Raw genomic sequence first — 12,126 nt, 5'->3', positions numbered from 1 at the left:
CTATTTTTCCAGGGCTCTGAGCAGTGTACAACATAAAAAAAGTAAAAAACATTTGAATAAAACAATAAACAATTAAAATGATACAAGAGCAAATTAAGTTATAAAACAACTATAACATAAAGCAACAACAAAATTAAGAAGGGGTCCCTAAGAGGTTTCTCTCTTCTTGAAAGTCAAGCAGAACAAATATGTTTTTAAACCCTGCTGGAAAACATGTAATGAGGGAACTGTTAAGTCTTCTGGTATTAGATTACAGAAATGTGGTGTCACAGCAGAAAAGGCCCTGCACCTTGCCGCCATGCCCTAGGTTCAAATGACAGTAGTATCCTAAGCAGGGCCCTAGCTGATCATAGGGGATGTGCAGGTTTATATGGGGGAAGGGGTCCTTGAGGTATCCTGGTCCTCTACTAATCCCCTACCAGATGTTATCTAGTAACCCTTGTGATAACTTTGTAAGGTAGGCTGACTATTACCATCTCGTTACTGCAGATGAGGCTCAGAATGGCTTACCGAGACGTCTAGTAAATTCATGGTTGAGGTGAGAGTTGCACCACTGGCATACGTGCAGGGGGGTCAGTCATGCCACCAAGTTTTGAGCTGCTCTGAGGACTGCTGGCTGTATCACATCCAAAATGCCGCCCCCACGAGGCCTTCAGACGTGACCAGAGATGTTTTGAAGGCCAGAGAGGCCACGCATGGACTCTCTAGCCCTCAGAAGGCTTGTAATGCCTCTGGAAGACCTTAGAAAAGTACTTTTAGTTTAGATGCATTAGAAGGGCTTCTGAGGGTCAGAGAGGCCACATGTGGCCTCCCAGGCCCTCAGAACACCTCCATACCTCTCCAGTGGGTCGTGTCCAGAGGTCTAGTGGCACAGGGGCTAGGATTGCCACTGAATTGCACTAGGGATTTGAGTTATATAGCTCTACCTCTAAGCCACTGTGCTGTTCAAACTTCTGGTTCATCTTGCAGCTTTTCAGTTATAGTATGTGAAGCTTTTGGAAGTCTATACAAGCGTACCAGAGGGATTTCCAGTAACATTTTACATCTCATCATCCTTAAAGCTCTGTTAGCTCAAGTGGACCAATCCCCATTTCCTTTTCTCTTCCCTTGACTTACTCTATTTTTTTTTTAACTGACACTTGAACATTACATGTCTCCTGGTGACCACTGAGCATGCTCGGTCTGCACCAGGCATTTTGAACTTTTCTTTTTCTCTTAGGTTTATAAACCTCTCTACTTCTGCAGATGTAGACCCTGCGGATGGCCCTGTGTTGCTTGCAATTTGATAGGAACTCAGCCAACTGAGGGCCCAAACATATTCACACTTACTTGGGAGTAAGTCCCACTGGCTATAATGGGACTTACTTCTAAGTAGACATGCATAGGATTGGGCTCTGAGTTTGCTTTTAATGATGATTCTCCAGGAGCCCATTTCTATAACGTGTGTATTTAGTTTCTAGATTTATTTCTATGTGAATGTGCGGCATTTAATTATAGGGATTTTTTTTGGTCATTTCCCCTAAATCAGTAGTGTTCATAGGGCATATTTTCACAGGAATCTCACCAATGGAACAAATGCATTGTATGGCACCTAAGAATGTACAATTTGGGGTCTGTGGTTATGTTTGAAGAAAATTTCTTCATGAGAAGGGTTTCCGTTTGGTATATAGCTCTTGAAATGTTCTGCAACTGATGGACAGATGTGACAATCTCTTCCAGACTTTATTATTTATTATTTACTTTATTTATATCCCGTCTTTCTCCTCAAGGGACCCAAGGCAGCTTACAACAATAATTAAAAACGTACATTAAAAACATAATTAAAACAAGGTAAAAACATATTAACAGACATCTTAAAAAACAGCAATCAGATAAAAAGTTTAAAAGAGCAACCAGCAGCAATTTATAAAAAGGACCCATGGCCTGTAACCAAGTGTTAAAAGGTGGAAAAGATGTTTAAAAAAAGTGGTGTTAAATGTTTACACAGACAAAATGGGTCTACATTACTGTACTATTGTATTTCATTGCTTCATTTTCTAACTACCTAATTAGGTGGCTGTGCAAGTTCTGTTGGAAGATCTAGACTGTTATACCTGGCACACCATAGGTTTTGATAGTCAGTTGAATAGCTCTGGTATTCAAGTTGGAGTGTGCGTGTGCGCCCGCTTGTTGGTGGCTTGCAACCTTTAGATCTGATTAAATGAGATGGCAAGGCCTGTGAATACAATTCTGTTAATCAGAAAACAAAGCACCGGGCCTTTATTGTGGCATAGCATATGATGTACTTAATTTAATGCTCTGTAATTCCTGTACTATCTATAGGAGTGAAAAATGTTTGCTGTAATTCTGGTTTCAAATTATATAGATTTAAGTAAGCCACTTGTCAATAAAATGACAAAAAAGTAACTTTGTTCATTATAACCTTGCTTTAAAAAAGTCAGATGTGTTAATTTTTAGTCATGCAGGCATGAAGTTTTAATTTTTTTCTGTCTTAGCTGTGCTTGGTTCTTCAGAAATATGTAGTCCATATTGGAGAAAAGGATTACTTCCTTTTAGAAATTACAGCACAATAAGAGGTGCTATCTTAGAGCATGTGAATGTTAATGTACATATATTTGAGGTGTGTGTCTTTTTTTTCTTTAGTGGATGGATTTCTTCTCTTACTGGGCTTAATCGTAGTATTCCAGTAGGCATTATGATGATAATCATAGCAGCACTTTTCACAGCATCAGCAGTAATCTCGCTAGTAATGTTCAAAAAGGTAAGTAGCTCTTATATTTCTTACTGTTCATAAAGACAAATTTCTTCTTCTGCGCATTGTGCAGGCCCTTTGGCTTCCCAGGCCCTGAATTGTTATAAGCCAGGATGTGGCAGGAGGGGCCTTGATGTCCAGGCCTGGTGTGAAATGTAGCTGCACTGTATATGTGTGTGATTAGTAATCAGATGCACCTGTGTTAGGTGGGAGTCACGTGACCTGGAGAGAGTACATGTGCAGAGTCACAAAGGCCATGGTGGAGTGGTGCAATGCATCACTGGACAGCCAATCAGAGTGGGTCGCAAGATTGTCTTGTGACTATGAGGTCGCCCTATTCTGATTGGCTCGCCCCAGTATATATGGCGGCAAGAGCAGACACCTGGTGTGGGTTGCTGTGGTGGAGTTCCAGCGTGCAGTGCTGCTGGTTTGTGTTCTGACTTGGACTGTGCTTATCGTGACTGTGCCTCTCTGTATCCCTGACTTCTGGACCATATGACTGACTACTCTTCTGCCTGCTCCTTTTACCAATACACGCTTCTGCAACAAACAAGCCTGTGTCTGCTTCTTTGGCTCTGTTTGGGATCGCCTGCTTCTGGTGTTGTCTTCCTACGCTCCCATGCCACTTTGCTATCGGGAAAGCAAGGGCTATCCTGCCCTGCTGACCTGACAGGAATGACTCAAGTAGACTAGCTAACATGATCTTCCAGGACAAGGTGGTTCACTTTCTTTTGCTCATTTCCATTTAATCTGTCATATTGGAAATGTAAACAAATTGAATAAGGAAATATTGAAGGTTTGTAAACAAATTTGGAGAACCCCCCACATTTTCATCTGTTTTCACTTGCTTCTATAGCTTTTAATAAAGTATTGATTCAACCCAAGCAACTGTTGTTGCTTTCAATGATCTTTCTTAAATATTCCACTTCAGTTGCCGATAGGCTTAGTTTTGAAAAAAAGAAAAACATTTATAGGCTGCAGAAAACAAATGGTGGAATAAAGAGAAAGCAAAGAAGATGAAGTGTGTTTAGCTATTAGAATGATTTTATTTGGAGAATCGAGAAATAATTAGAGAGCAATTCAGTAGAAATTAACTCTGTTTAAGTCCTCTTGAAACCAGAGGAATTTTGGGTGTGTTAACTGTATGCTTAAATCCTATTTTCAGTAGAATTCAGACACTCCTAAATCGTTCTAGAGCTTAAATAAATATCAGGCTATTTTGGTGAACCAAACCACTATGGCTGGGATCCAAGAACCATGCAACAAGAGGACTCATGCGTCTTCAAAATATCCCTGCTTTGGGCCATGTGGCAACCATTTCGGAAACGGAGGGGACTTCCAAAAGCTGTTTGCTTTATGGTCCAGGGATCTGCTCAATTTCAAAAACCTTTATTAGGCGTAAAGGGATCTCTCAATGGGGAAAATGTCAAATTCCATTGACCATGCCCAGAGCTGTTCTCTTTGGGTTTCAGCCTTTGTATATAATTTTGAGACCTAAAACAAATAGGGATGTGAATGTTTGAGCAGGGACTTGGGTGAGTAATGCATGGATAAACATAAATTAGAGAAACTTGGAGGTTGGGAAATGGAAACCACCAGCAGCTTTCTAAGTCATTTGGTTTTTAATTCTTCACATGACTGAATTATCTTAACCAGTGTCTCCAAAATTCAGAATGATTGTGGCTTATTTTGTAGCCACTAGAGGTCAGGCTTTATATCTCGAGAATAGCTACAGTAGAGATTAAATTATAGGTGCTGCAGTAGGCTTGTTACTTTTTTTTTTAAAAAGTAGGTGTTTTTTTCATTAACAAGAAAAAACACTCCCAAGAAATGTTTGCTAGTAAAGCCTAACCTTTGTTAAGCCATTTCTACCCAATGTTGCATATACGCAACAGGGATCAAATGTGTACACCTGTGGGCTGGGCAGAAATCAGTTAAGTAACTTGGCTTTTAAAAAATTGAGACAATCAAGATTAACCTCTTGTCTTCCCAGACATTGAGAAATGAAGCATAATCACTGGGCATAATCCAAGAAAAGTTAGATGCTACTAAATCCTTTTTCAATGTAATTGAGTCATGTCTAATTTAAATCAAATGAGTTATCTTAAACCTTAGAGTTTCATTGAGAGTAAGGAAGATCACAGATGATTAGAAATCTTTCTAACTTTAAAAAAGTGGGTATAAATTAACCTTATCTAGCCGTATCTTAGTTTAACTCTGTGCAACACACATACATGTGGCATATATAAATAAAACCTTTACTTTTAACCAAATTGCAACTTGATTTTTTTCTGAAATTGTTTGCTCATTTTTTTCATCTGATGATCTTAGCTCAAAATGGTTGAGTGCATAACGGCCAATAGACAGAACTAAGTATAACAAACACATCCTTAATTTTCATTAAAAGCTACTTAAATAGCAACAATTTCTATAATTTAAAGGATCTTGCATGAAAGTCAAAGTGTGCATTAGTTTAAAATGTCCACACTAAAAGATATTGTATGCACTTGATCTTGAACTTTAGTTTGGTTATACAGGTGTGCCCCCTTATTCGCAAGGAACCCCGCAGGGGAACCCCTTTGCATAGCTAAAACCACGGACACGAGTGAATGCCTGTCCCAATGCTCTGCTCCCCTCTCCTCCAAAGAGGCCTCTGCCAAGCTCAGACTGAGCTCCGAAGCTAAAAACCTGTGACTTCTGCCTTCACAGAGAAACCGGAAGTGATGTTTTCAATGCCTTATAAAACATTGGGAGACATGGGGGAAGCCCTCTAGTGCTGGATGGATGTCCTCAGTCTCTGCTGAACTCGGAGGCCCCTTGGAGGGGGGCAGAGCAGAGCTCCCCTCACCTCTGGAGGGAGTGCATGTGATGGGTGGGGGCCCGGACACATTCCATGTATAAGTGAATCCACAATACGGAATTCTCGAATATGGTACCCCTCCTGTGCTTGGGACAGAACACATTTCATGTGATTCTTGGATACCAGAGAAAATAGCATCTCCATGTTGAATACCCGCTCCCACCCATAACTTATATAATCACTTACTAGTGTTCCTGTGTTGTCATGCTGTGCATTTTGTCAACTTTGCCAATGGCAGCTAATGGAAGCAGGAAAGAGTACTGTGTAATGTCACAGTACTTGATAAGTGATGCTACAGGGGAAAGAAGGAGAGGTTTTCTGAATACAGAAACACTTTTTGGCGGCATCTCCATGTAACATGTAGTTTCAATCTTTGAAAGATGGTAGACTATAATAAATGTTACTATGTGGCATTTTAAGGTTATCAGAAGGTTTTTCCCTATGTATACGTTGATGCTTAAAAATGGCGAAATGCTTTTTATTATAAGACTTGGAATTGGTTTTTCTCTTAAATCTTCTTTCACTTTTCCACTCTGTGTTTCTTCTTCAGGTGCATGGCCTCTACCGCACAACTGGAGCAAGTTTTGAGAAGGCCCAGCAAGAATTTGCAACCGGTGTGATGTCCAACAAAACAGTACAAACTGCTGCAGCCAATGCTGCATCAACAGCAGCAACTAGTGCTGCTCAAAATGCTTTCAAGGGTAACCAAATATAGAGAAAGAGATGAAAATCCCTACAATTTTCTGACTGTATCTTATTTTTCCAGTCACTTATATTCCCTAAAGACTTGTGTTCAAAATGCAACAGCATGTATGTCTCTTCTTCAGCTGTGCATGGGCTAAAACCAGGAGAAGTCCTTGTTTCATTCCTTTATACACCTATTTATTCATAAGTACTTCCTGGCTACTCTATTAAAATTTTAGTAGATACATTTTTCTCCAGATTTTTGGAGTTATGCTATATTTGGTGAAAACTTCAACAATGGACCTGAAATTGATATGATGGCTTCTGGGGTCAGCTTAAATTGATATTAGGGGTTTTCTTGTCAATAGTTCTCTCTGGGATCTTTTCATTTTAACTTGAGATGAGCACTTTGGAGCAACAACTTTTGTTCTTAACTGCTTGCTTCCCTGCATTTTTTTTTTTTTGTAAGAAGCAGGGCAGCTAACAGTTTTGAATGTTGTATTTGACTGCTGCTTTACAGCTCCAGCAGCTGATGGACAGGTGTAAGCTTAAAATAAGTATGATAGATAATGTAAATTCTTTTTTTTAGGATAATAGGTCTTTTGATAAAAACTTGAGTTTGCATGAAACATTTATTTGACCATGGTTGAGCTAGTGTTTTGGTCCAAAATTTGTCTCTTCCTCTACTATTGTACTTGTTGGGATCTGTTTTCATGGTATATGGTCTTCTAAGTTGGAAACTTTGGCGCACAGGGGATCTCACTGAAAGAATACATAATGCAAGGTGCAGAGATGTTAACTATGGCAATCCTGTGCACACTTATCTGGGAGTAAACCCCACTGAACATAAGAGGGCTTACTTCTAGTAAACATATATAAGATTGCACAGTAAGTTTAATTGGAGCAGAATGGCTATTTTTCAGTATTCATGTCTTGGAAAACATTTTGCTGAAGAAAACTGTTAATCTTTAGAACACTATCATGGCTAGTCCTTTTGGACTTGTGTTAAATGCAGTGATTTTTTAATTGTGCTTAATGATTCTGATTTTTTTAAAGTGTGTACTTGTGTTTCAATGGTACTAAGTCTTTAGGCTTGTCAATCACTCTGTTTTGCTGCTTGTATAAACATTTGAACATAAAGTATCTTAAATTCTTAATCAGGAACATATTCTCTAATCAGGCTTCCTAGAAACTGACATTTAATTATGTACTTGAATTCTTTTTAACATACCTCGGCCTTCATGTGATTTAATCTGAATAAATGCATTTTGTAAAATGCAAATTGAAGATGAGTTTAGCACAATACTGGTGAACTGACGATGAGCGTTAGTAGTTTAGCTTCATAATAATATTTTGGGTCTTAATCATATCTCATTTTAAGGTTTTTTCCCCTTTTTGATAGTATAAAATATTAATCTGGATGGTTCCCTGGGGCATATCTTGGATTATTTCAAACAGTATCTCAGTTTGTCATTTTAATGGCTCTTATTTCTTACATGTTGCTTAAACTGCAATATAGGGCCGAAGGTATATATGTTCTGACCCAATATTTAGTAGGAAGGATTATCTTTTCAGCATGGCTGAATACCTAGATTTGAGAAGCGTTCCTGTATCTTAAATTACAAGTATTACTTTACAAATTAACAATTAGAAGAAAATTTGACAACTTAATCACAGCAATAAATACTATAAAATGGACTACATGGCAAATTGTATTTTGTAGTTTTCAGTCACACCTAAAGCAGAGGGCAAGTAAAATCATGTATGTAATGAGGGGTTCAGTGCAGTAAAGGATCGGTAGTTACGTGTTTTCATATTTTCTGTGCATTTGTGTTAATCCTTAATCCTTTATTGTTATCCTACATAACTATCACTAAAGCATTTTTGATTTTGCTAATCTGGGTTGCTTTCCTTTTAAAGTGTGTTGGGGGAAACAGCATTTGCATTTTTTTAAAAAAATGGTTCTTGAGTATCTTTTTCTCAGGGTATAGTGCATATTGAAACTTGAAATAGATAAATGCAGTCGTCATTCTCAAGTCTTTGAAGCCACTGCTAACTGGGCAAAAAGCCACATTTTAAAGTGGTGTTGTTTTATATTTAGTAGGAAGAGAGCAAGTGCCCCTGTTTACCCAGCATGGCTTATTTTCTGGTGGCTGTTTCTAGTATCTCCCTTTTTTTTTTTTAAATATTATGAGCCTTTTGGGAACTGGGAAGCATTATTTAGCTATGTCGACTGCTTTGTAAACTACTTTTACTGGTGAAGCAGTAGATAAATATTCTTAGTATTAATTTGAGTCCCAGAAACATTGTGTATGGATTGTCTTGTTTATTTATATTCCTTCAAAGCAGTACCTAGAACATAAAAAAAAATAGTGAAGGTGTAGTTCAGGTTCAAGTCAGAAGTAGCTGAGTGAATTGCTGTATTTAACTTCTGATTTTTTAGGTTTCCCAGAAGGCTGATGTATGTTAAAATCTTTAACAAAATGGTATTAATGTAAGTCAGTTCATGCACATGCCCATTGAAAGTCATTTTATATAATTTAGCTGTGGCAAATTTAGTTGAAAATACAGTTTCAACACTGAAATGTCAATGTGTGATCTGTAATTTAGGCACTGGAGTTATTTATCTGAGGTATGTCTGTATATTTTGTAAATTACTAATAATGCTTTACCATTCTGATGAATGTCATGGTTGTGTACAAATGCACACAGATCCTCAAATACTGCATGTCTGAGTGGTTCAGTGGTTCTGCATATTTATTGTATTAACTCAGTGACATAGATTTTTTTCCTGTTTGTTCTGTATAGTTTTCAAAACAAGGAAGGGGTTTTTTGTAAAAGGCAAAATGCAAGAGGGTTGATATGTACAGAAAATCTCACATTTGCCCCGATTCAGCTTTAGTTTTGCATAGTCATGCAATGACAGAATGTGAATGGGGTTATGCATCCACGTGGGAGCAGAGCACAATGGATATGATATTCACATTCAGATGTGTATCCAAATGCAGGTATAATCTGTCCACACTATGATGTCCATACTGATGTGCAACTCAATGTATAATCTCATCTACATTTTGGCACTCCTAATAAAATGTGACTTCATCTAAAGATAGATCAGGGAATCTTTTTCTTTTCTTTTTTTTTGTAATCTGTATATAAATCCTGTAATCTGCTGCAGTGGAAAAAGTGCGTCAGTCACCAGAACAATTAATACAATTAGAGCTGGACCTGGTTTTAAAGAAGCACTCAGTAGTGGATCAGTGTTTGGTTTTGTGCTGTAAATTGAGAACTTTGAGAAAAGAAAATGATTTGTTAGTACTGATTAAATCTGCAAGTATTAAATTGTCTAGGAATTTGTTGCAAGTAAAATGAAACTCTGAAAACAATTGTTCTTCGCTGGTATCTGTTTTTAATCTTGTTTTTCTCTTTCAAAAACCTGGTTTATGTGCCACATGGCAAGGTACATTTACATTTTTGGAGTTTTCAAATGTACTTCTGATATGTTTAAAAAATAATTTAACATGTTGCTCAAGTCTTGAAGCCACAGATAAAAACATAGGATCTAGTCCCGATATTTCACTTTCAACTATGGAAAGCATCTTCAAGGGTTGTAAAGAATTTGTATCCTCCCTTCTGTTAGTTGGATTAACTGCCAGCTCCTGTTTGAATTTTTAAAGGCATACTAACACTCTTTTGTCCATTTGTTACCGAAATTTCTTTTATAGGTTTCTCCACAAAAGTTTTTTTTATTCTAGTATATTTGAGTGCTGGAAGCCAGGTATTACTTATACCGAGAGACTCCTCTTTTTTGTTCATATTGTTTTCATGCTTTTGAATTTCAGTGGCTTCTCGATAGTTTCTAGTATGGCACTGTTGAAAAAACCTGAGTCTGGTGGCCAGTTCTCACAGCATGCTCTGCCTCTGCTGATTTTTCATTTTGCTCTAAGAAGCAGTGGAGTTCATAGTCCTTTACTCTAGTACAGGTGTGTCGAACTCCTTTCATCCCAGGGGACCACATTGGATTTGTGGCACCTGCCAAACTCCAAATGTGGCTTCTGGAAATGAACTGAACAGCAGAAGTGGCATCACAATGCAAAGTGATGACACTTCCAGTGTTTTGAAAAAGCTGAGGCTTCCCCCTCACTTTGCTGCCTCACCCTAGACCCCCACCTGTTCATCCCCACCAAGCACACTTGCTATGTTCGCCTCCCCCACTCTGCTGACTCACTCCACCCCAGACCCCCTCCTATTCACCCCCTCCCAAGTACCTAATGGCCCCCTCAGCCCCCAAAGCAAGAGAAAGGAGCGGGCGGAGGTGGTGAATGCAAAACGTTTGCGTTTTTTTTCCAAGAGAAAAACCTGAACTTTTTACAAGCGTCTGTCTGCTCGGTTCCACTACTCTGCTGCCTCCCGCCTGCATCATCCCTGCCTGCCTGCCTGCCCAGCCCCCTGGTCACCACCCCAGCCCCCACGTATCTGCTGCTGTAGCTGACCCGGGGAATATCGGGGAGTTTGGGGCAGCCCACCCCTGCTTGTTCCAACTGCAACCAGAGCTCTCGTCCAGTAGCACCCAAAGGGAATTCTGAGAGCAGGGAATGCTGCGTGCAGCATCACTGGCCCTCAGATGCCCCCATCTGGATGTGACTGGAGCTGAGGTGAGACACCCTATCCCTTCTCACTCTGACCACACCCAGATCTCTGCTCTGGTCTTGTCTGGAGGAGAATTCTGAGGGCTGGGAATTCAGCATCCCCAGCCCTCAGAAAACCCAGAAATGACCTTTAAAGGCCTTTCAAGGCCTCAAAATGTCATTGTGAGGGCTGAGGATGCAGCACACAGCATCTGCAACCCTAAGAATTCTCCTCTGGACATGAGCGGAGCAGAGATCTGGGTGTGGTTGCAGTGAGTGGGGGTGGGGCATCTCAGCTCGTCACGTCTGGATGGGGGCATCTGAGGGCTGGGGATGCCACAGGCGGCATTTCAGGGGCTCAGAATTCAGGTGCGGGTGGGGCAGTCCAAGATCTTATAAATGTGGATCAGAATGGTCCCGCATGTATTGCTCATATGTATAGCACTAACTGAAGAATCTTTTGGTTCACCAATTTTTCCACTGTTTATACTCCTATGGCCTAATCTTATGGTCATGCTGTGTGTTTTAAGGCTATTGCAAATGGTGACATGCCATTTCATGCAGCTGGATGGCCTTCTAGTTGCCAGTGGTGTTCCAATAAGCCCCATGCCAGTAAGTCAGGGTGTGGAAAGGGTGGATCAGCTGCGAAGGGGACAGTATTGGTGGCAGCAGCGCTGTCGATGTCCTGCCCCGTCACAGCCTTGATCCACCTTCCCAGGTCCACTCAGATTTGTGCCAGCAAAATTGATAGTGTAGGTCAAAGTAGACCCATTCAGGCAGCGGAGACTTACCCAAGGGCAAGGGAACAAATCTTCCCTTACCCAGCTGAGACTTTTGGGACTGCACTCCAGTGATGTGGCTGTATCAGATGGAGGAGGTGGTGGTGGTGTTTTGATTGGATTGCCTGACAGCTGATGAAAATGTACCTAACCTAGAGGTGATCTATACCAGGGTGGTGTTCTTTTTGGTGAAATGTAGTAATAACCCACCAATAGAAGTTCTGCTGGTGTTTCTAGATATCAAATCAGTTTTGGAAGATGTTCTTTGTATCTCCACCTGTATTATCTTGTTCATATGTTTTTAAATTAGTGCAACTGAGAGTGTAGCCTTTTAGTAGTATGTTATTTTATACTCCCTTTAAGCCACAGATAATCTCAGTTTTGTAATTCCTGTCACTTGGCTTGTTGAATATTTCTTTACCC

At 39.8% G+C, this 12,126-nt stretch overlaps 1 protein-coding gene across 1 annotated transcript in view; it reads left to right on the top strand.

The window, feature by feature from the left end:
* The window catches only part of SCAMP1 (secretory carrier membrane protein 1), a 52,346-nt gene extending 42,664 nt beyond the window's left edge, over nt 1–9,682 (top strand). Inside the window, exons 8-9 of the mRNA XM_066615288.1 lie at nt 2,644–2,761; nt 6,163–9,682. Of these exons, the coding sequence (XP_066471385.1) occupies nt 2,644–2,761; nt 6,163–6,327 (283 nt within the window). The 3' untranslated portion in view covers nt 6,328–9,682. The remainder of the gene's footprint in view (nt 1–2,643; nt 2,762–6,162) is intronic.
* The last annotated feature ends 2,444 nt before the right edge of the window (nt 9,683–12,126 follow it).

This window comes from Tiliqua scincoides, chromosome 2, assembly GCF_035046505.1.
Source record: "Tiliqua scincoides isolate rTilSci1 chromosome 2, rTilSci1.hap2, whole genome shotgun sequence".
In the NCBI taxonomy this organism is placed as follows: domain Eukaryota; kingdom Metazoa; phylum Chordata; class Lepidosauria; order Squamata; family Scincidae; genus Tiliqua; species Tiliqua scincoides.
The sequence above is the reverse complement of the archived record's forward strand: the minus strand, read 5'-3'. Positions and strand labels throughout refer to the sequence as shown.